Genomic DNA, 21,841 nt, shown 5'->3' on the forward strand with positions numbered 1-21,841 from the left:
AGGGGGTGTAAAAAGAAACTACCTCAGAGGATAAAGTAGCTCCAGCAGGCTGCACTTGTGCACCGATTCATCTCTACGTGAGCGTCACGCCATCCGTGATATCGACACAGCAGGTGGTCAAACTAAACGTGCACGTGCAATTTCGACGTGTTTTTCCAGCATGTTTTGCAACTTTCCTTTCCCCCCCCCACCCCCCTCCCAAAAATTAAAAAATTAAAAATAAAAAAAACTTTGAGGCGGGCTGGTGACAACTTTCTGAGGTGAAACTACGGTTATCCACAGTCCACGGATCCGATGCTGCTGCTGGTGGTGGTGGTGGTGCTGGTGGTGGTGGTGGTGGTGGTCCTCTTCCTCGCGTCCTCGTCCACAAACCTCCCAAATAAAATCTGAAACGAAGACTTCAATGTGTCCGTGTGTAAAAAAATAAATAAATAAATAAAAAAAAGAAGCTCTAAAACCCCCCAGACTCGGCTCGACTCTTCTCCTTTTGCCTACAGGCCACCATGTTTAGCAGCGGTAACCGATGCTAGCCGCCGGCCGCGGGGGTTGGTGGGAGGAGAGGGTTGGAGGAGGAGGTGGTGGTGGTGGTGGCGGTGGTGGTGGAGGAGGGGAGGGTGGCGGTGGTGGTGGAGGAGGGGAGGGAGGCGGACGAACACCGTGAAACGCCGCCGAAGGGAAGAAAGTAACGAGCGAATCCGTGAACATCCGGTAAATCCGCGACTAAACTTCAGCCGTTGGCTTCTTCGAGTCTCCGTTCAAACGCGGACCGGAGAGGAGGAGCGGCGGCGGCGGCGGCAAAGTCTCTCAGTCCCGGTGACTTCTGTCGACCGCTTGTCAAGTCACGTACGGTTAATAACGGTCGCCGACACCGCTTCCGGTTTCAAAATAAAACAGTTATTGACAAATTCAGCCGACAAAATAAGACTTCCGGTCAAACGCGAATTCACGACGAGCCTTTTCGTAAACTGTGACATATGAACAAGAACATTCAGTGCATCTAACTGAGAGACTCTTATCAAACATATTTGATTTTTTTTTTATATATATATCTGTATAGCCTGTGTGATTTTGATCGAATTGAAAGTCATTAAATAGGTTTCAAAATGTAATGAACTTACTTTTTTAAGTTAATTAGCCTATTATGAGAAACGTGGTGTTGAATGATTTCTTCTATGATATGATATGATCTTTTTTAACAAAGACAATCATCACAAATGTATCTTCTGATTAATTGTTCAATCAATTAGCTGTTTGCTCTAAAAAAATTAAAAAAAGGAACTAAAAAAACACATCAGAGTGATTTTTTTTTTTTTTTTTTTCCCTCTGTGATGTAAAAGTCAGACCTTTCAGGTTTTCAAATCTAAAATCCATCAAATATTTGACATTTTGTTTGGGAAATGCCTTAAAATGATTAGGCTGCAATAAATCAACTCATCGCTGCAGCTATACCGTTAAATATAATGCTTTGTACATATTTAAATGATGTAAAAATATATATATATTTTTATAGATAGTTGTTTTTTATGATTTAAAAAAAAAAAAGGAATCAAATAAAATCTTATAAGTGCTATGTTTTGTATATTAATGGTTAGAATTGTGTTTGGCTCTTTTAATTGGCTGTAGTTACTCTGCCTATTGATGACAATAATAAAATAAAGTCACAGTTTTGTAGCCTACTTGTGCTTAGTCATTCATCTTTTATTGGTTATTTTTTATTGTTATTGCAACCTTTATTTTGTGATAAGTGGGGAGTTTTGAAAGTTTTACTGTTCTGGTTTCTATTTAATTCACTTTGTTTGATTTCTCATAAACAATCGGTAGTGCTTTCCAGTTTTGTATTCACTGGCCCGTAAACAAATTTGTAAAACCGCAGCCCCCTCTGGAGGTCAAAGTCCTGAACTGCTGAATGGATTCTCTTTTCTTTTTTCTTTTTTTTTACTGATTTAAGGTCAGTTTTACAGAATTTATTCTCACTTGCCACCGGTTGGGTTTTGTTGAAACTTGGAGGGGTGAGTCCCAACAGATCTATGTTTGTTTTCCTTATAAATAAATGCCAACAAAGTAAATATGTATTTCTTCGAGTGCTTGAAGTGGTTGAAATAAAAACAAATAAAAACAGTGCTCTCCGTATTGATTTGTGGTCAAATGCAATAATTAGGGACAACTGATAACATTTTTACAATTTCCCTTTTAAGACAACATTTTGTGGAGTTTTGCTGAGCTGTGAAGCCAGAGGAACTGTGTAACACTTGAGTCTAGATGGAGCACCTGATCTCGGTCTGCATAAATCATCATGTTTCCGTCATCAAATAAAACTGTGCGGTCAACAACACCCTGAATTGGACCCATATTTTACCTCAAACAAATACACACACCTTTTGTGTTTCTGCTCATATTCATACATTCTTGTGTCTGTGACGTCTGGGCGATGTGCATACCTCTGATGCTTTCAAGTCCTGTCGGAAATTCGTGATCACATCGCCTGAGCCCTAAAAGTGGGAGAGTGAGCAGACACAGACCTAGGAACATGATGACATAACAGATTTAATAGATTAGGGCATGTTATTAGTTATTACAAAATACTGAATCGTTGATAGCCATAGATTAGGCTCTTTTTTTTTTGTGGAGAATATTGCACGCCGCTGTCATTTATTTTCTACAATAGAACATCTATGATGCTTCACTCTTTTCTTATTCAACTTTATTAGGAGCCTGAATTCTGCACCGAGAAGTCAACAGCAGTATTTGTATTTAAATAATGTTCTGCTTGCATCATTTAATAAAACTGGAACCTTCCTGTGTCACATTAATGTCCAAATCTCCGAATGCCAGTTAAACTGGCGATTGGAGTTGGGGGGAGAAGAACAAGAACTAATTAGGTTTTCTTGACGTCACCGAGTGACAGCTTGCACTGCTTCTCCCTCATTATCTCTTTAGAGGCTTCACTTTTTGTGCAACATGCCGTGGAAGATGCTGTCTCTGCTCAATGTGGTACTTTTACAGCAACAGTCAAAGCCCTCTGGAGAGACTGGGAGGACTGGAGTGTCAGGGGATCCCATGCTGCTCAGTGAGCCAATCCACCGACGCCTCAGGAGAGTTACACTGAGATCTGAGGAAAATAGGAGAATTTAAAACAGTCTTTTAAAGGCATAAGACAATGAGCAAACATCGTGTCTATCTAAGAATTATTTAGTCTATTAATCATTTTGGTAAAGTACCATTTTTTTTTATATGTATTTTACCTTACTTTCATTAGGAAATTATACTTTTACTCACCAACACAAATATTTGTATAACAAAACTTTCCTCTGTAAGATTCTTTCCATGAAGTTCTTAAACCAAACATTGTGCATTTTTGTAGATTATAGTATATAGTAAAAAAAAAGACTGTAAAAATTGACTTTGCTGGTAGTAGTTGAATGTTTTAATTGCAAATTTCATTGCATCAAAAATATCCACGACTGTTGTAAAAAGGACAATAATAACAATGTACTATTACTTGATTTCTCGATTGATCTTTTTGTTGAAGGTCAGATTTTAGGGACATTAGGTTTTCAATCATCTTACTATAAATTATTTCATATAATCACTTTGCAAAACAAGACTGCATACAAAAATAATCTGCTTAAATTTACCATAATTTACCATGTGCAGTTTTGTAGATTATAGCCTACTAAGTAGGGGGCATTAACAACCAAAACTTAAGTACATTTTGCTGCAGTTGAAGATTTCATTAAAAAATGTCATTTAATTAGCTAGTAATCTGCAGAATATATATATATACATATATACAGATTTTATTAACAAAATTCTAGATCATTAAAATGCACTTTTAGTGAATCTGCTGATTATTTTATTGATTACAATACATAGATTTTATGAATTGTCTGAGTACATTTTCCACATCAAGGTGATTCAGTTTTTCTAAAACCTAAAAAACGTGAAAAATTAAATGAAAAAAAAAAAAAGGCAAAGAAAACGTCAAATTATTCCATTTTAGTGGAAAGGACCAGACAAATGTTTTACTTCAGCTTAAAAAAAAAAATGACTGAAACGATTAATCGGTTCTCAAAAGAATTGCTCGTTTAATCGAATCGCTGTATCTTGACCGTTTTGACGTGCCTGACTGCGCGAAAAGTAGTTTCTCCAGAGGAAGGAGCAAAGTTTACAAGCCGTCCGTGAACGCAGCATTTTTTTTTTTTTTTTTCATTCTTTTGCGTCCCGAAACAAAAACAAGCTGAGTGCTCGGTCACATGTAGCAGCACCTCCAGAGCAGCAAGAGGCAGGAAGCGAGCGGCAGCCAGTCTGAGCGCTGTCGGTGTCCAGGAAGCAGCGACTCCCGCTCACGTTCCCTCCCGGTTCCAGTCGCCGAACCGGTGCGCTCCACATATGGTTCTCCTCCGGCACATCTCCATCGCCCTGTCCGCCGCCGTGGCTGCCCTGGGCTCCGCGCTCTTCATCGCCTTGAACTACTTCTACAAGAGGCGAATATGGTCTCCGCAAACGGAATACTGCACGATCAAGGAGGTGAGCTTGTTTCTATTTTAAACCCCTCTCTTTTTTATTATTTATTTTATTTTATTTTATTTTCTACTCAACTGCTTAACTTACCGGGAAGCCGGTTATGAAGAGACTGTTACCACATCTGACAGACTGAGGGAAGGAAACACTGCAGAATTCTGATGAATGTAATTGAGACTATGATGATGATGATGATGATGATGATGTCTGGTGAATGCATGTCAGTGGCAGAAGTGGTCGTGATGAAGATGACTGTGATGCTTTTAAAGGAGATATTTGAAACCAAGAGGATGTGAATGTGAGAATGATGATGATGAAGAAGAGGAGGAGGAGGATGCCACTGCTGCTGACTGTCATAATGGTGATGATGATGAAGATGATGGTGACACTGGTCAAAAAGGTGTGAATAGTAAGGATGATGAAGAGGATGAATACATTATTGTATTCTTGGTGATGAGGAAGACAGTTTGGATGCAAGTGGTGAAGAAGAGGATGAGAATACATGAAAATGCATTATTCATATTAATGATGACAACGGTGATAGTGGAGATATCAGCGGTGATGAAGATCCTCATGTCTTTGGTGATGGGGATGATGTGATGAAGAAAATCATGCTTTTGGGGGCGATGATGAAATATACTGTAGAGATGAAGATGAGGAGAAGATGGTCTTTATGATGATGATGTCACTGATGAGGACTGTAACGGTGATGATGATTAAGATGATGATGATGACGGAGATGTCACAATTGATGAAGATAGTTTTTACAGTGATAACGGTGACCGTAAAGATGACGGCGGTGACGATGTCATCATTGATGACGAAGAAAATCGATTACATTGGGCGAGAAGAATATGAAGATTTGGGGGGGGGGAAATGGTGTGATGATGATGATGATGATGATGGTGGTTATTGTGATGATGTCACCGATGATGACGATGGTGACTTGATAAAGACTTAAATGGTAAAAAGGAGACAATGCAACGTGTTTGATACCAAAATAATGCTACTATTACTACAGACTACTGTCGATTTGTTATTGCCTGATTATGTGTCGCCATATAAAGGGTGTGTACGTTGTCATGGTTGCTAGCTGTTCTGAATAAAGTCGCCGTGGAGACAGCTGCAGACCTCTGTTCAGGAAGTCAGTTAATACAAATTGAACAACAGAAACTCTCACCTTGAATTCTGTGTATAGATCTGAAAGCTTGTCCTTGAGCTGCTCAGATAAGTTTGAGCTGGGGTTTTTTTTTCCTTTGTTCCAAATGCTCCCCGACTCTGTTTGTATTCTGGCTTTTGGTCGTCCATAAATTGTCCTTGATCGTCGGCTCAAACACAAAATATATCCGTAAATGACTCACCAAGTCTCAACGGACTTCTTGATGCCGTAGACTGTGTATGAAAAGGGGTGTAGTCACCCGGGTATGAAAAGTAAAGCGGAGGCTGAAGTGCCTTAAAGTGCAGTACCACTGACAGCCACTGGGGGTTGGCTCCAACAGACTCCCATTCAAAAAGTGTCAAATTCTCCCATGAAATACGAAGTCAGTAAAGTCGTTTTGGTGTCATTTGCTAAATTCAGTCCTTCTGATCAGTTTTCTGGTGGACCTTCTGAAAATAATTCCAAAATTAATCAGATATTAGGTCTCAAAGAGCGCTATGTTTTAGGGGCATTCCTGGTTTGATTGTCACGCCTGGGGTGCGGTCAGGTTTCCGGTATAGGTGGGCGGGGCGTAGTGTCCTCGTGCTCTCAGTCAGAGTCACCCGTTGCTCCTCCGCCAGCTCGTCCAAATATGGTCACTTAAAAAAAAAAAAAAAAAAAAGAAGATAGCGACGGTTAAAATATCCGACTGGAGGTTTAAAAACAGCAGTTCGCACATCTGGAAACGGCAGCTGGAGTTCTCCCACAGACACAGGACGCAGTCACTCCATCAGCTTGAGTTACGAACTCAAAGTCAGGTTTTGATGATCCTAAACAGAGCGGTCGCTTGTTTTTCGTTTCTACTTATTAGATGAAGAAGAAGAAGAAGGAGAGTTTAGACAGTCAGAAGCTCAACTGTGTGCACTGTCGAGCTTAACATCTCGTTTTTTCATGTAAGCAGAAGTCAAAAACAAGCAGCAAATCGCACATTGAAGCTGGAACTGAGTGAAATTCAGTTTTGTTTTTTTTTTCCAAAACAAATGTCAGGGATGATGAATTTGCTGAATGCTTTCTGAGTGGAATGATTCATCTTTTGCTCAAATCGATGAAAGAAAAAAGAAAAAAACAAAAAGGGCTAGTCGCAGCAAAGCGTGACTCGCATCAAACCCTCGTGTGAGAAGTTGGAAACGTGTAAATAGAGGACTAAAGTGATTCATTAATCACGAAAATATCTCCGGAGTCGTGTTTTTGTTGACCCCGATCCATTGATTGACGGAATATTTAAGGTCTGGTTGCTGAAAGACAGAACATGCACAGACTGTGTTTCTGACCTTCTGCTCGGGGAGGATTTCCGTCTCATTTTCCTGCAGACGGACAGAAAGGGGCAGAAACGAAGCAGCCGGGCGACCGAGGGTGTTAATGAATGAGCACTGCAGCCGCAGCCCGAATCTCTTCACGAAATCTGTTTGCGTGGCTCTAATCTTGTTTCCTCGACACAAACAGCAGCAGTCTATAAAAGGCTTGAGCCTGCTTCATCTGGCTCAGCCCCGTCTTCCCAAGATAACGTTGCCAGTATCTGCCGGCGGCTCGCCGCAGACTGGATGTGAATGTTTTTGGCTGCCAGAGCCAGAACGCAGCGATCACATCTCCCGGCTCGATTGTGATTTTTGTTATTCCTGCCGCACGACTGCAGAGGATCATATCCGTGTAGATAAAAGTCAGAATCCTCTTTTTGCATTACAGCAAACAGTTTTTATACTGTTCGTATGTTCGCTGTATTTTTTTTTTTTAAGGATTCCTCTTCGCGTGCGTTCAGCGAGCGCTTTATTAGGAACAGCACACTGACAACGTGGGCCGGGCCTCGTTCAGATGAAACCTGAAATTCTGCTTCGCGTCGACACGATTCACCACGTCACGTCTCCAACTCTCTTCTTCGACCGCATCCCGGAGGCGTCGGACTGGACTCAGAACCTGCTGATGCGGGAGGCCCGCTGACGTCCTCTGAACTCACTGGCATGGCTCGTGTTTGCCTTGTGACACGGTTCTTAATGCCGCTGCGAGGGGCCTTTAGAAAATGGTAAACCTCGGGCCGTAAAGGGCTGCACGTCAACACTCAGACCGGCCGTGGCATTCACGACGCGATTGCTGGTGTCAACGGGTCCAAGAAAACGATCCTCAAACTATCACAAGCAGCAGCAGCGGCGGCAGCTCGGACTGTCGACGGCAGGCGGGTTGTCTCCGTGGACCGAGGACGCCGATTCCGATCCGCCGATCCGCAGCCTCGGTAGAAATGAAAATCAACCGACCAGACGTCTTTTTTCCATCTTCAAGCTGTCCAGTTTCGGTGAAACCGCGTCCACTGCGGCCTCGGGCTTCTGTCCGAGGCGGCCTCCTGCCGTCCATCCGCCTCTGGGTGGCTGCGAGTGTTTAGCTACCCGAGTCGTGTTTCCCACCATCCCGGTGTTCGATTTGAACATGAACTAAAAGCTCCTGATCCATCTCGGCAGACACGTTGGTCGGTTGATCGTGCTGACCTCGTGAATAATAAGCGGGCTTTCCCAATAAAGTGGCGGGCCGCCTCGCCTGAAACAAAGACCTCTTCGACATTCTATCGAATCATAACCGACACTTCAGCGACGACGGTTTTTCTCGGAGCCGAGATAACCCTGATGGCGTCGCTGACATCACCAAACGCCTCTAAAGCTCCGATGTGTTTTAATTCCTATCGTACAAATGAGAGTTTGTTGTTGGGTTTTTTTAGAGGCAGTTTTGTGTCAGAACTATTTCCAGTTGAACAGGTTCCACGATGGTGTTGCAGCCTCTCGGAGGACGTCGGTACCAGTTTCTTCGTACAGAGACGGGGACAAAAAAACCAGAAGCGCTGATGTAGACGCCGCTGTATGTCTGGAAATTGTTCAGTGACTTAATTAGTGGGCTTCAGAGGAGGTCATAGGGGCACTCGGGAGCAGTTTTGGAGAGTTTAATGCGAAGCGAGGCCAATCACATCTTGATTTTAGCGCCGTGCTTCAGATAAGATATCTCACCTTCTCACCTTACTCTCGAAAAGAAGGAAGAGGGACGAATTCGCCGCCTGTTTGATCGCTCAGTTGACACTTGATCGCAGCTATTCTGTCGCTGTTGTCGCCCTGGCGGCTGTAAGCCCGGCTGCAGTAAATCACAGCCTGAAGTCGAGGCAGACCAGGCGGAGAGAGGAAGTTCGTACAGAGAAAATTCGAATTTAATCACAAAATATCTCGCGAACGGCTGATGAGGTGTGACGGTGTTAGAGGATCAGAGTTTCTCTCTATCCGGGGATGCAGGTGAGCCGGCATCTGCTTCGCTGGAGTGTCCTTGAGCAAGTTGTTAAATCCCCGTCAGATCCAGCAGCGCAGCTCTGTAGCTCAGCTGCTCTTTTTTTTTTTTTGTCTTTCTTTCTTTCTTTCTTTCTTTCTTTCTTTCTTTCTTTCTTCTCTTTGTTGAGAAGATAAAGCTTTTGAAATCAATGTTGTATCAATACTGAATATTGTCTGACCCCGCAGGAGGGAGTTCAACAGAAAACAGAAAGGTGACAAAGGGAGCACGAGATAAGAAGTAACAATCGGTGTGGGACGTTCTGTTCGGTGAAAAAGCCTGAGATAAACTTGTGCTGTGTAATCCTGAGGCATTCAATCAGACGGCTGGTAAGTGTGCAAGAATTGATCGCTGTGCGCAAAGTCCACGCAGATAGGGAAAGCGGCTCTGCAGTCTCAGCAGCTACGGCGAGGCTTCTGCACTGTCAGGGTTTGAGGTTCGCCTCCCGAGCGGGTAACAAGTAAGCCAGAAACACACGGCGTGGAGCTTCTGAACTGTCAAAGCAGCCATGTTTATCTTCTCTGATGTGTTCACCCAGTAGCACCAGGCGCTGATTACTGCCAGAAACGTGGGAGAAGAAATGCAAATCATCAAAAATATCCTTAAAGCCTTTCGTCTGATCTCTTTCCGCGGCTGTTTACAGGGGACTCGCGGTCGAGCGTTATCTGCCAAGGAATCAGCTTCTGGAGGAGCAATATTGAAAATAATGTAAAAGTCTGAGGCTATTAAGACTTGATCATCCATCAACAAAGTGAGGTGACGTTTTTTTTTTTTTTTTTTTTAATATGGAAGCTGATGTATCTCGGCTCTGAAAGGGCTGATCCGAATTGGTAATTAACCTCCGCAGAAGCCGCACTCCAGCACACGGCATGAATAAAGACTAACCTTGTGTGACTTTTAAAAAGGAGAAGACTGACGTGTGCGGGATCTCGGAGGGATTGTGGCGCCTCGGCGTTCTCCGAGAGCACCGAGGTTTGAATCCGGCTGCTGACCTTTTCTAAAAGTCAGCCGCTTGTCTTCCTTCCAGATGCAGGAGGCTCGGTAGTAAAGAGCAGGGTCGTCGCCAGCGGACGTCTATTATTAAAGTGTAATATCACGAGTTTCACCTCTAGAGGTTTGCCGATGCTGATTCATATTCCTGAACATTATTAAGTGTCTTTTGCACAGCCACGAGATCAAACATTAAAATGTCTGATGCGGTATTTTGAGACGTATATCGAGTTCAGATGCATGCTGCAACGGCATTGATTTCGATTGATTAATTTATGGTTTAATCTATAATATATTAGAAAATAGTGGAGCTACAGAATCCCTGAAGCCAAGGTTAGTTTCTAAAAAATTCAAAGATATATTGAATTTACAGTGATATATATATGTAAAGAAGAAAAGCAGCAGATCTTCTCTAAAAAGAAAACGTTCAACAGTTTTATTTGGTCAACAATTAGCAAAAAGCCTGTGGATTAATTTTGCTCATGATCGAATAATCGAGTAATTGATTATTTGTCTCGTGTTGGATGTTTGCCGGTCCTAAAAATTATCGTCTCTGATAACTGATTTCCCAAAAGAAAAGTTCTGGTTGAAGATCCACGGTGCATCCATGGAAACCGGCCAATGAACCTGCTTGTATTTCTCAGTTTTTACTGTTGCAGAACTGCTGTATCACCATGACAACAGAGGGATTATTTTTTTTTCTTCTTTTTTTGTTACGCTGAATATAGGTCATGGTGTTGTTCACCTGCAAACTTATACAACGCCGCGGTAAATATTTACTTCAGATCAGCAGAGTTACACGAGTCTGCCGTGGATGTCGCTCTGAATAAGACACGCCCACTGATGATGTCACGGTTCTTGCTTCAGGCCCTGCTGTTTTCTTGAGAATCCAATTTGGACAAAGTGAAATTACGGCGTCCCCAGATGAAAGGTCATGCTAAACTCAAATAGGTCAACGCTACGATGTCCCTCTGCAAAGAAATGATTTTCCCTGTTTGCTGTAGAACGGTTGCTTCATGTTTTGATGCCCGTATACATGAAAACATGATGTGGTATAATAATAATAATAATAAACTTTATTTGTATAGCATGGTATAGTATAGACGGAAAAATGCTTTCGTCACGGGCAGGCTTGTAAGGAGCAATCAGGTCAGCTAGGTAGGAGGAAGAGAGTCTCTACAAAGTGTCTTAAAAGTCAACAGTAAAATCTTGACTGCGTATAAATGTAGCTCATTTCAGTACCACTACTGGACCTAAAGACGCCCTGCACGGCTTCCAGTAGGCGTCCCGGTAAGCCATCTACTGTGCGTGGCGGTTACCAATGTGCTCGGACTCAGCTGGTGTTTGTTCAGCCCACATCGCGTCTCAGCGTAAGCTATTAAGTATCCGTAAAACCAAAGACAAACCGGCTGCTCTTTCAAAACCCTCACTAATCCTCAAAACTCAGCAAATACCCTTCACACCGTGTTGACTAACTCTTTTTCTGTTTTGTTTTGTTTTTTTGCCTCAAGTCTCCATTTCTGAAAGTGCCTGTGCTCCGCCCGCAGGAGGAGGAGGAGCGTGGGAAGCGTCAGGTCCTGGTTCTCGGCCTGGACGGAGCGGGAAAGAGCAGCATGCTGCAGGGTTTGAACCCCGGGGAGCCAGCGGCCAAGAGGAGCCGGAGCCGGTGCCGGCCCACCCGCGGCTTCAACTTCATGAGCCTGAACGCCCCCGCCTGTCAGCTCGACTTTCTGGAGAGTAAGACTCCTTTTTATCCCTCGTCATCAAACCCTGGAGGCTCGGCGTGGAGTCGAGCGGGCGTTTACGTTTCATCAAACGTCAGGAAACGGGGAAATTGGGGAGAGTTTTTAAAACCCTCTGTTCAGCGTGGTTCGTCGATCTCCGCAGAGATGCAGAACTTTTTGAAAAATCGAGTTTTTCTTATGAAATATCACTGAAAGACTAAATTGAAGATTTTGGGACGTTAGTGGATGAAATGGCCTCAAAATCTGCCATTTCTTTGTGTCGCTATGATATAATCTATTTAATTGTCAATGTCAGCAAACTGGCATTAGCGTCATAGCATTAGGTCACAAAAGCTAAAAAAAAAAAGTTGAATCTGCATCACCTTTTGTTGCAGCGCAACATTAAACGGCAACACGTTTCATTGGCCAACGGTTGTCGCGCATTAAGCTTGTACTGTGAACAGCGGAAGGTCTCCGTCTGGCGCTTTAAACTCTGGAAAAACTGAAATCAGCTGCTGACTGTTACGAGAGTTTTGAGACTGAACCATAACCGTAAAGATTGCAGATCCCGACAGTTAAACAATTAGCTGAAATAACTTCCGATAAAAGCCCACGAAGCTGCAGGTTCAGCTGTTTACTCTCTGTTGTTTCAACCCGAATGTGGCGCAAATTTGACTGGATTTCAAAGAGAAAGAAATGCAAAGAATGAGAAAGAAAATGCAGGTCAGCTGATTCAAATGTGTTTGTTTAATGCGACAAAAGTCGAAACCGTCTTCCAAATTTTGAACGTTTTTATGAGAAAATTTGAAATTTGCATAAAAACTGGTTGATGGGAAACGCACCAAATTCAAAACGTATTTGACTTTCTGATTTGACACGCCGTTACTACCGACGTATTGACGATTGCTACTTTACGTACGTGTCGGCGAGTAAGTAAAGCTCGACTTGTACGCGAGGGGAGATTCGATCCCGTTCGTAGCCTGGCTGTTCGCAGCCCGCGTGCTTTTCCTCGCATCTCTTCCCTGAAAGCTTGCAGCATCCATCACTGCCAGCACAGATGCAATCGCAAGGCAATCTCTGGCTCTTGCTGTATTGTTCTGATCAGTTCAGCGGCCGAATGACCCGTCTCGCAGCTTCCGTTCGCTGTCGAGGTGTCACGGACGGCGACTCTCCAACCCGAGAAGCTCGAAACTCAATTACAATTTCACACGAACGGAAACGGGAAGTGCTCAAAAAGGGAGGATGAAGGGGATGTGTCCGGTTCGACGGCGTCGTATTTACAGACAGACTCGCGGATCCCGCAAAATGCAGGGGTTCCGCCGAAAAGGCCACGTCGCCCGACTGAAAACAACACAACCGACTTCTCTCGGTGAAACGCTCGGCTGCAGTCGGCCTCAGAATTACTTTCTGTTCTTCAGAGGAACGCGTCGCGCTCGGCGGCAGATTTATTCATGATCCGACCGCGGAGATCGGTGGGCGCCAGCTAATCCTTTTCTCATCTCCGAAAGCCGGAGGAGCGGCCGTCGCCACCCGCTCGGTCAGAATAGGAGGACGGCGCGGTGGATGTCGGAGTCTTTGTCTCGGCGACGTTGACGCGGGGGCACGTTGACGGGTCGGGAGCTGAGCGGCGCACACGGGCCGAGCGAGTTCTCTTTATGAAGTCCACCGGGAGAAGCCAGCGAAAAGCTTTCAGGCTCCACATGAAAGGGTTCAGATTAGATCAGACAGAAAAAGTAGTTTTGGGGTTCTTGAAACACATTCGATTTGGATTGAACGGGAACCGAGAGCGTGGCTGGGCTTTACAATTCTCAAGCTTTCCTCTTGGGTAGTCTGGTCCAGTCTGCTCTCCACTCGACTTGAGAAACAAAGAAACAGACCTGTCTGTGTCTCTTTGTCCAGACTACGGCGCACACTAACGCTGACAACATACTCAGTACTTCATTATTTGCAGTTTCCCCGTGTTTTACAAAGGAGCAGCTCACTTTCGTCTGAATTTCCCCGATTTGATGTTTCTCTGAACAAATAGGTTGTTTCCAGATCCACTCGATGTTTACCAGCTTAGGAAGCAAAGAAAATCAGACAGACAAATAGAAAATAAGCTGCTGATTGTACACCGCAGCCCACCCATAAAAAAAACACAAAACAAGCAGTTATTAAACGTGAAACACATTTTAGAACCGACAGTCCGAAAAATCGTGTTCAAAAGATTCATTACATCTTTGTGGAGCTGTCACAGCAGCGTCAACACCTCCTCCTTTGTCCCCAGCTGTGTGCAGCTGCTTGCGGGCGTCGCAGTGGGGGACGCCAGTCCATCAACACCACACTTAAATATCAGAGCATTTTCTTGTCCTCAGGCGGGCTTGACAATTTTCAAGTGTACTTTTCACCGTCGCGTCCGTGCTCGCGTCTCGCGAATCAAAAAGTCCGGGGACCGGTTCCCGTCGTGCAACGCGGCGATGTCGCAGAGAGCCGGAGGAAGCCGCCTCCGCCAGGGAGCGCTCAAAGTTACGTCGCTCGACCGACGTCAACGCCTGAGCTGACTCGCATTTTGTGACTGCTGATACACGTTGAATTTTGGGAGAAACGAGAGGAAAGTCGCAGGGAGCCAAACGCAGCGCGCGGGGCTGTTTGGCAGGTGAGGAGCTTGAGTAGGCGCGTTGCCATGGCGCCACAGTTCAGGTAGGTTGCACTAAATCACCCCTCCTCCCCCCCCCACACACACACACACCTCCCTCCCACCCCCCTTTCTTGATCGACAGTAAACATGTGAGATCACGCAACTACCGTTTAAGATGCAAACCGCTACCTACGAGTAGGGTTGTGTTATGAAAGACAAATCTGACAGGGTCAAAGTTTGAACTGCGGCTGTAAAAGCTGGTATAACCCCACACACACACACACACACACACACACACACACACACACACACACACACACACGCACACACACACTCTAGCTGCTGCAAGGAGACAGCTTATATATATACACACACCCACATCATCCACACCCCTATGACTCATCTGAGTGTGTCGTGCGTGTACACGTGTGTGTGTGTGGAGGGTGTGTGTGTGGGGGGGGGGGGGGGGGGGGTGTCTAACGAGGCGGCCCGTGGAGCAGCAGGACGAGTGTGCCGCCGAGATCCCTCCAACTGTAAAACACGAAAGCCGCACACACCAGCGAGCGCCGACGGTCCGCCCTCGGGCGCCCGCGTCGGGTACGCAGGTATTTACTGCTGCCACATCACATCAGCTTAAGGTCCATCACGACCCAGTTTCCTAGCAACATTCTCCATTAAGCGGAGCACTGATGAATTCTCTTCTTGCCGCGCTGACTTCTGAGGCGGCGAAGGACCCCCCCACCCCACCCACCCACCCAACCCGAGTCACGCAACGCCGGCGTGCGGGTTCGCGGCCGGATTGCGGGGGAGTCGACGCCCTCCACCTACCGCGAAACCTCCTCCCTCCGCCGAAGCGGGGAACGGATTTCCCAACCAAATGTTGCAGCGTTGGCACTCAGGGTGCTGCAGAATCCTTTGATAAACGTTTCTCTTAGAGGCTAGACTTTAACTCATCAAAGCATTTTGTACGACAGTCGATCCACCGCCTCTCGTCCCTCGCGCCTTCATGTTTAAAACATCGTGATTGAGTAGTTGCCGGAGTTTTTCGTAGCCCAACAAATTCAAGAACCCTTCACACGGAGACAGGTTTTTTTTTTTTTTTTTTTCTCTGAAAGCCAAGATGAGATTCGTCCTCATTTACACTCTCACGGTTCCTCCGAAGGAATAATGCCGGGGGACATGAAAGGAAAAAGGAAAAGCACTTTTTAAGAAGCGAAGAAAAACAAAGTAAGTCTAAAGCACCTCCATATACTAATGGATTTTTTTCCTGAAACGGAAGGATAATGAGCCTCTGAGCTCCGCAAAAGAACCTGAAACAGAAAAAACTTCACAGAAGAAATTGTAACAAAAAGAAAACAAGAGAGGAGCTGCAGAGTTATATTTTGCTCTGAGCCTCGCTGACATATCATGTCTGGAGGCAACAAGACGGTACAAAATTAATTCGACCAATTTGCCCAGGAGGGAAATGTGGATATAAATAATGCCCAAGTGCCGTCTTAGGCGGTTTCATCCCTCAGTGAAAAGCAGATAAGTGATTCCACTCGGTGCGGGCGCTGAAATGAAATGAATCTACCGCCCGTTCGTTTAAAGCAGGACCGTCAACATCTTATTTAATTACGCCCATCGATCTGTCCGTGTAATTGTTTAACCGAAAAGCTTTTTTTTTCTTCCATCGCTGCCGCACAAACGATACGAACAGGAAACATCCGCCACGCTGAAATGCCCTTGAGCAAGGCGGTCACTAAGGGATGCCTGGCTGTTTTTTGTGGCGCTGACCTTGCAGCGACAGTTTCTTTGTTTGCATCAATAGAAGAACATCCCTTTTTTTTTATTTTTATTTTTTTTATCTCTGCATGCAGCGTTCTTTCTGCCGGTTCACACCTCTAGAATAAAACTGATATTTTGGGCAAATAGAGCCTTGGGCTGTTTTAGTTAAATAGACCCGTTTATATAGATTATAGAAACTCCCGCTGAGGACGATGTCTGTTTCACCAACAGGAGCCGTAGCCTCTGCAGACGAAACCTTAAGGTCGGGTGCTGCTTCGAACAAACTAGTTTCGTATCATATCTGAAGACGAGCTGTTCTTGAGCCCGTTTTCCGCGACTCTTACTTTACTTTTTTTTGTGTTTTCCGATCGCGCAGAAGTTGTGGGTAACTCTTGGCAGCACCGCCGTCGATTTTCCAAGGAAACGTGTCAGATACGGCCGGCCAAGCTACGATTTCAACCGTTTCCACCGCGCTGCTTGATTAACGGCGCGCCACAAAACCACTCTGAGGTCAAAACAGTCTTTTGTCTCGCTGCCCCCCAACGTCCTCCGAAATAAAATGGAGGGGGGGGGGGGGCGCTACCTGCAGTGGAAATCGAAATCCAGAAAAGTAGCTGGCACCAAAAGCGAGTCGAGCCGAGCGAGTGCCGTCAGCAGAAGCCACGTCAGGATAGTCTGTTTGGTAACGGCGTACATCTTCGAAAACCTCCAGAAGTCCTGCCGGGTTTCTTACCTTTCTCATTAAGCTCCTTTCTTTGCTGCAGTCGGCGGCGGCGAGGACCTGCGGCGGTACTGGTTGGAATACATGAGGCGGACTCACGTTCTGGTGTACGTGGTGGACTCCTCTGACAGGAGCCGCCTCCCATTGGCCAAGGCTGAACTGCACCGCCTCCTGAGGGTGGAGCCCCAGCTCCCCGTGGTCGTCCTGGGAAACAAGCAGGTGAACGACATGTTAATTAACCCAGTTAATTCAAATGAAGCCGAAAAACAAATCATTTTCAAGTCATTTTGCAAACCTTGCTTTTGCTTTACATTTTTGAACCAACGTTTTCCGTGACTCCAGGCAACCGTTGACTCCCATTAATTTCCGCACTACGTGAAAAGTACGCTTCGTGTTCATGTTGATGGATTACGCATCGTGATCGAGTTTTCATATTTGAATTATACATTACATGGAAATCAATGGACATCTATGACTGCCTGGAACAGTAAAAAAAAAAAAATAATCTAAAAGGCCAAGACTGAACAACCTGCATTTAATAATGTACAACAAACATGTAAAGTACTTCTATAAAGCCCAAAATAGCAATTTGAAAAAAAAAAATTCAAAAGTACTTAACACAACAGCATTTTGCAAACGTTGCTGTTGTGCAAGATATTTGGACTATTGTTTCCTCACCACTCTCGGCAACAAATTCATTTCCATTCATTTCCGTTCGGTAGGAAAACACACAAAACAACTACCGGACGGTTTTCACAACCAAATCGAGTTTATATAAAATCGAAGGAAACGAATGTAAAGCCGGCGGCTGTCCCGAACAGCAGGAAAACGCCGCGCGCGTTTAAAAATGTACAGCAAACACGTAAAGCAACACGGTCAAGGTGAAGTTCGACCTTAAAGCGCTTCCTGTGAGCGTATTAGAACATAATATTAGTGAAAGTGGAAACAGGAGGAATAAGAGGGAAAAAAAAAAATATATATATATATATATATTCCTAATTAGTTCTTTTATCCTCATGACTAAATACACACCTAAAAGCCAACCACGCCGGGGTTAACACTTTCAAGAACGAGAGCACAAGCCGGCAGGTACACGTCGTACCCCTTTCATTTACCCAGGAGAGATGATTCATCAGACCCTGATGAAATAAACATTTCTACCCCCCCCCCCGCCCTCCATCCTCCATCCTCCCTCCTCCACCGCCTCATATTTCTTCCCACCGAGCGGCACTCGTGGAATTATGCATGACCCCTTCGAGGGAAGTGAAGAATTTTTTTGTCACAGCTCATGTCGGAGCGCTGCAGCTTTCATCCTCTCGGTACTGCGGGTTACTCGGCGACATTCAGCGAGAAAGTATCGCTTCAGTTCAGGCGAAGCGCACAAACGTCTTTTTGCAACGCTGCGGGGGCGGCGGCGGCGGCGGCGGGTCCGGCGGGGCTCGTGCGGAACGTCACGCTTTAAAACATCAAGGGGGGCTCTACAGGTGTCAAATTAACGCACTCCACTTTCATCTGCAGAATAAATAAGGAACGTTGGATCATCAAATGGAATATCTACCGCGGCCCTTTCAAACCTTTTTTTTTTTTTTTTTTTTTTTTACCTATTGATGGGAAAGTTGTACGGGAATCCGTATTTCTGTCACGTCACGTACGACAAAAGTAAGCGTCAAATTCGTATTTTCGCAGTTGGGACGCGCTTGGAATTCAAACGTGGTCGCTGTGACGCCGAAAACGAAAAATTCGCTCCTTAACCAAATTTGTGGGATAAGCAAATGATCAAATCAGTGCTAAAGCTGGAGTTTAAACCGTTTGTGCAGTCTCGGTCGAAACTTGCACGGACGGCCATATTTTGGCAAAACAGTACGTTTTAAAAATTAAAAAACCCATTTCTTGCTGTCTTGACCAGTTTCATGCTCTCCACAGGATAAGCCCAACGCTGTGAGCGTGTCGGATCTCCGTGAGGCTTTGTCTCTGGGCTCTTTGACTGAGGATAGGAAGCTGTTCCTCTTGGCTGCTCAGCTGGACTCTGATGGAGCGCTGAGGGAGTCCTGCCAGGGTCTGGACACCGTCCAGGACCTCCTGCTCCAGCTCGTCTGATCTCGAGTCCGCTACAGAGCAGGTGAGGAGGAGGAGGAGGGATGGAAGCAAAGGGATGGCTTAACTACATCCTCCTCTTCATCTCATCCAGGCTCTGGCTTATTTGAGGCAGAGGAGGAGGAGATGACGAAGACAGCGGGAACGAGGGCAGAGGAGACGACAAAAAAAAAAAAAAAAAAAAAAATAGCCAAAATGGAGTGCACCGTGTTTTGTTTTAGTACCTCCTCTTCTTCATCATCCTTTTCAAAGTACGTCCGTTTGTTTTAGAAATAGCCACTTTTGAAGGCGGCCTCTTCAAGCTCATCGCAATTTGTTTTTTTTTTTTTTTTTTTAACTGTTTTTCATCCGTCTCGTCTCGTCTTACTCACCGGAGACGAGGAGGCGCAGAGCGAGGAGGACGAGCAGGACGGAAGGCGGGACAGCAGCATGAGGGCTCGTTCACGGAGTCTGTGACTCAGTGATACCTCCTGCCAGTGACTCAGACCTTTGTTTAAATGTCAAGCCTGTTACAGGTTAATTTAAGCATGTAGTTTATACTGTACATAAAATGTGCACTGTAACATGTCAGGTTTGTAGATGCACAGACAGGTTTTAAAGGGAGCCTGGCGACATTTTAAAAAGCAGTGTGTTATTTTTAGTTTTTTTTTTTTTCTTTTCTTTTGGGGGTGAAAACACTTCCTGTTTGGTTATGTTTTGAGTCACCACGATACACGTTCTCAAACTTCGTCCCGGGATAACATCGACACGAACAGAACTAATCGAAGTCACGCAAGGTCAAAATGTTCTTACAGTGAAGAAACCTTCAATTTTAACGGTGGTAGAATGTTCATTTAATCAACTCAACTTAAACTTTAATCTAAAACTGCTGTATTTAAGAATAAATTCGAGGGCGTACGCAAATATTGATGTTATTTCATACTATTACTCCACTGCATTTATCTGCCAGCTGTACTTGCAGGTAAAACAGCCTCTCGTAGGATAGCATGTAAAATACCAGGCATGGTTAGGCCTTTACAGTCAAATTAAATCACCCAAGAGTATATCAAATTTGTCAAATTAGTCGTACTGCAGGCGGCCACAATATCAAAATGTTGCTTAATTCATCAAGAATAATTCAGTACTTAAAGAATAAGGCTAGCGTAAATGAAATTTTCTTATAGTCAATAAATCTGTTTAATATATATATATATAAAACAAAAGCTGTGATATTGTTCTATTTCTTAATACCGGCTCCCCTCTCATTTTTTTTCTACCGGAGACTTAGATATTTAAAAAGCACAAATGTATAGTTTTTGTTGGAGTGCACTCGACTACTGTATACGAAAAGGAGAACTCTCCATATGAATTCATACGAAGATATTGTTAGAATTGAATGCTGAACGGTGTTCGTATTCAATTCTCAAACCTCAAATATCGGAAGTTCATTTCAGCAATTGGGATGTCACGATACCAAGAATGTCGGTAATCTGTAAAGTCCAACTCAAATGCGGATATTCTTGACACAAAATTTGATACCACGGCAAAAGAACACAATAAAATAAAAATGATTTCATCATAAAGTCCAATTTGAAAAAAAAAAAAAAAAGGAAAAAAACCTACTGCGCGAAGTCTTAGCGAGGTTTCTTTAAAGTTCAACTCCTAGAATCAGACAAGTAGGATATAAGGTGTAATTTTTAGTTCAGCAGTCAGATTTACTGCTGAGTGTGAAAGTATTCGTCCTTGAATGTATAAATGCACTTAAGTCTTTGACTTTTTAAAGCTACATGTACAGGTAAACTGGAAATAGCTCGATCCTGATTGTTTTCGTTGCTGTGTGTGTGCAGCGATGTTTGTTTACGACGCACAATTCTCTTTTCTTTTTTTTTTTTTTAACAATTTGAAGTCGTGTTCGTTTTGATGTTCTGCAGAAAAGTTGCTTTCTCTTTTGGCAAGATTTCAGTGGATCGTTGTAAGTCTTAATAACCAGTGAACTGCTTTTCCGTTTGTGTACTGTCAAAATATAAATTCATGCATGTCTTCATGTTTTTGTAGCTCTCTTTTAAAAAACTGAAGCTGCAATTTTCTTAAATGGCAAATTGGGTTAATGAGTCTGAATGTTTTTGTTTTTTTTCTTAAAATAATAAAAACAAAGTCTCCTGTTTCACAATTACCTCATTTCCTGGCTGTATATTTACTCAGCGATGGCTTCAGATAGCTGGTAGACCGATCACCATTCACACTTTATTCCTAGATTTCTGAAACCGGTATTTCAACTTGTCAAAAGGTCGTTACAGATCACCTTCACTTCCGGTTTTGACGAGGCAAAATGAAGTTGTAGCCTTCTGCGCGCAATCGTAAAAAAAAAAAAGAAAGAAGAACGGCGTTGTGGAAGTCTGAATTGTTCGGTTTGACGAGCAGAAAATGAATTAAGAGATATCTCAGACTGTCGTTGTGACTGGTCAGAACGACATTATAGATAATCTTAAATAAAATATTCTGCTGAGCTTGAGTATTGAATATGAAAACGGCTTCCCGTAGAGACATACTCTACCTGCGGATGGACCTGTGTGACCTAACAAACAGCCTGTCTGCATTGCAGAGAAGAACAAATTGTCCTCTTATGTCTGCTGACCAAACAAGTCGGCGCAAACACTGACAGATGAGACCTACGGTACGTGCCTCCATAGCTGCCTGACCTTGTTTTGTCGGGCAAAGTTCCCCAACTGGTAGAACAGGAAGTTGTCTCTTCTTCTTGTTTTTGTTTTTTCTAAGCTGAGGCGTCACTCTGGCTTGACTTATGACTCAGTTGGCATAAAAACTGACGGGCAAACCGCCCCGAATGAAAGCCGGTCAGCTCGTAAAGCTGGATGATATCGCAGCAGACGAATGAATGAGTCACGATGCCGGGAGTTTCATGATGTTAAGTGAAACCCATC

General features: G+C 44.2%; 2 protein-coding genes across 4 annotated transcripts in view; one reads left to right on the forward strand and one right to left on the reverse strand.

Annotated features, from left to right (window-relative positions):
- wwc1 (WW and C2 domain containing 1) overlaps nt 1-214 on the reverse strand; it is a 36,651-nt gene extending 36,437 nt beyond the window's left edge. For both annotated transcript variants that reach the window (XM_069716536.1, XM_069716527.1), the window contains exon 1: nt 23-214. The gene's annotated coding sequence lies outside the window, so the exon portion shown is untranslated. The remainder of the gene's footprint in view (nt 1-22) is intronic.
- Nucleotides 215-4,160: 3,946 nt separating this feature from the next.
- Nucleotides 4,161-21,066, forward strand: arl10 (ADP-ribosylation factor-like 10). 2 transcript variants are annotated; one of them, XM_069716985.1, is made up of 4 exons: nt 4,161-4,527; nt 11,512-11,737; nt 16,873-17,048; nt 18,753-21,066. In XM_069716985.1, exons 1-4 carry the CDS (start codon nt 4,390-4,392, stop codon nt 18,924-18,926), a joined length of 714 nt encoding a protein of 237 aa, XP_069573086.1. In that variant the 5' UTR covers nt 4,161-4,389; the 3' UTR covers nt 18,927-21,066. The 2 variants fall into 2 exon arrangements, with proteins under 2 accessions (XP_069573086.1, XP_069573096.1); XM_069716995.1 differs by having other exon boundaries at nt 4,169-4,527; nt 11,548-11,737.
- The last annotated feature ends 775 nt before the right edge of the window (nt 21,067-21,841 follow it).

Source organism: Brachyistius frenatus, unplaced genomic scaffold (assembly GCF_029030835.1).
Source record: "Brachyistius frenatus isolate BFR_SWC_R1_liver_20210118 unplaced genomic scaffold, ASM2903083v1 Contig_5, whole genome shotgun sequence".
Taxonomy (NCBI): Eukaryota; Metazoa; Chordata; class Actinopteri; family Embiotocidae; genus Brachyistius; species Brachyistius frenatus.

What these genes read in the sequence shown, in the direction of transcription:
- arl10 (XM_069716985.1), top strand. Translation starts at nt 4,390, where the DNA reads ATGGTTCTCCTCCGGCACATCTCCATCGCCCTGTCCGCCGCCGTGGCT. An exon ending in AATACTGCACGATCAAGGAG is followed by an intron (nt 4,528 to 11,511) that starts GTGAGCTTGTTT and finishes TTTTGCCTCAAG; the next exon opens with TCTCCATTTCTGAAAGTGCC. An exon ending in TCGTCCTGGGAAACAAGCAG is followed by an intron (nt 17,049 to 18,752) that starts GTGAACGACATG and finishes TGCTCTCCACAG; the next exon opens with GATAAGCCCAACGCTGTGAG.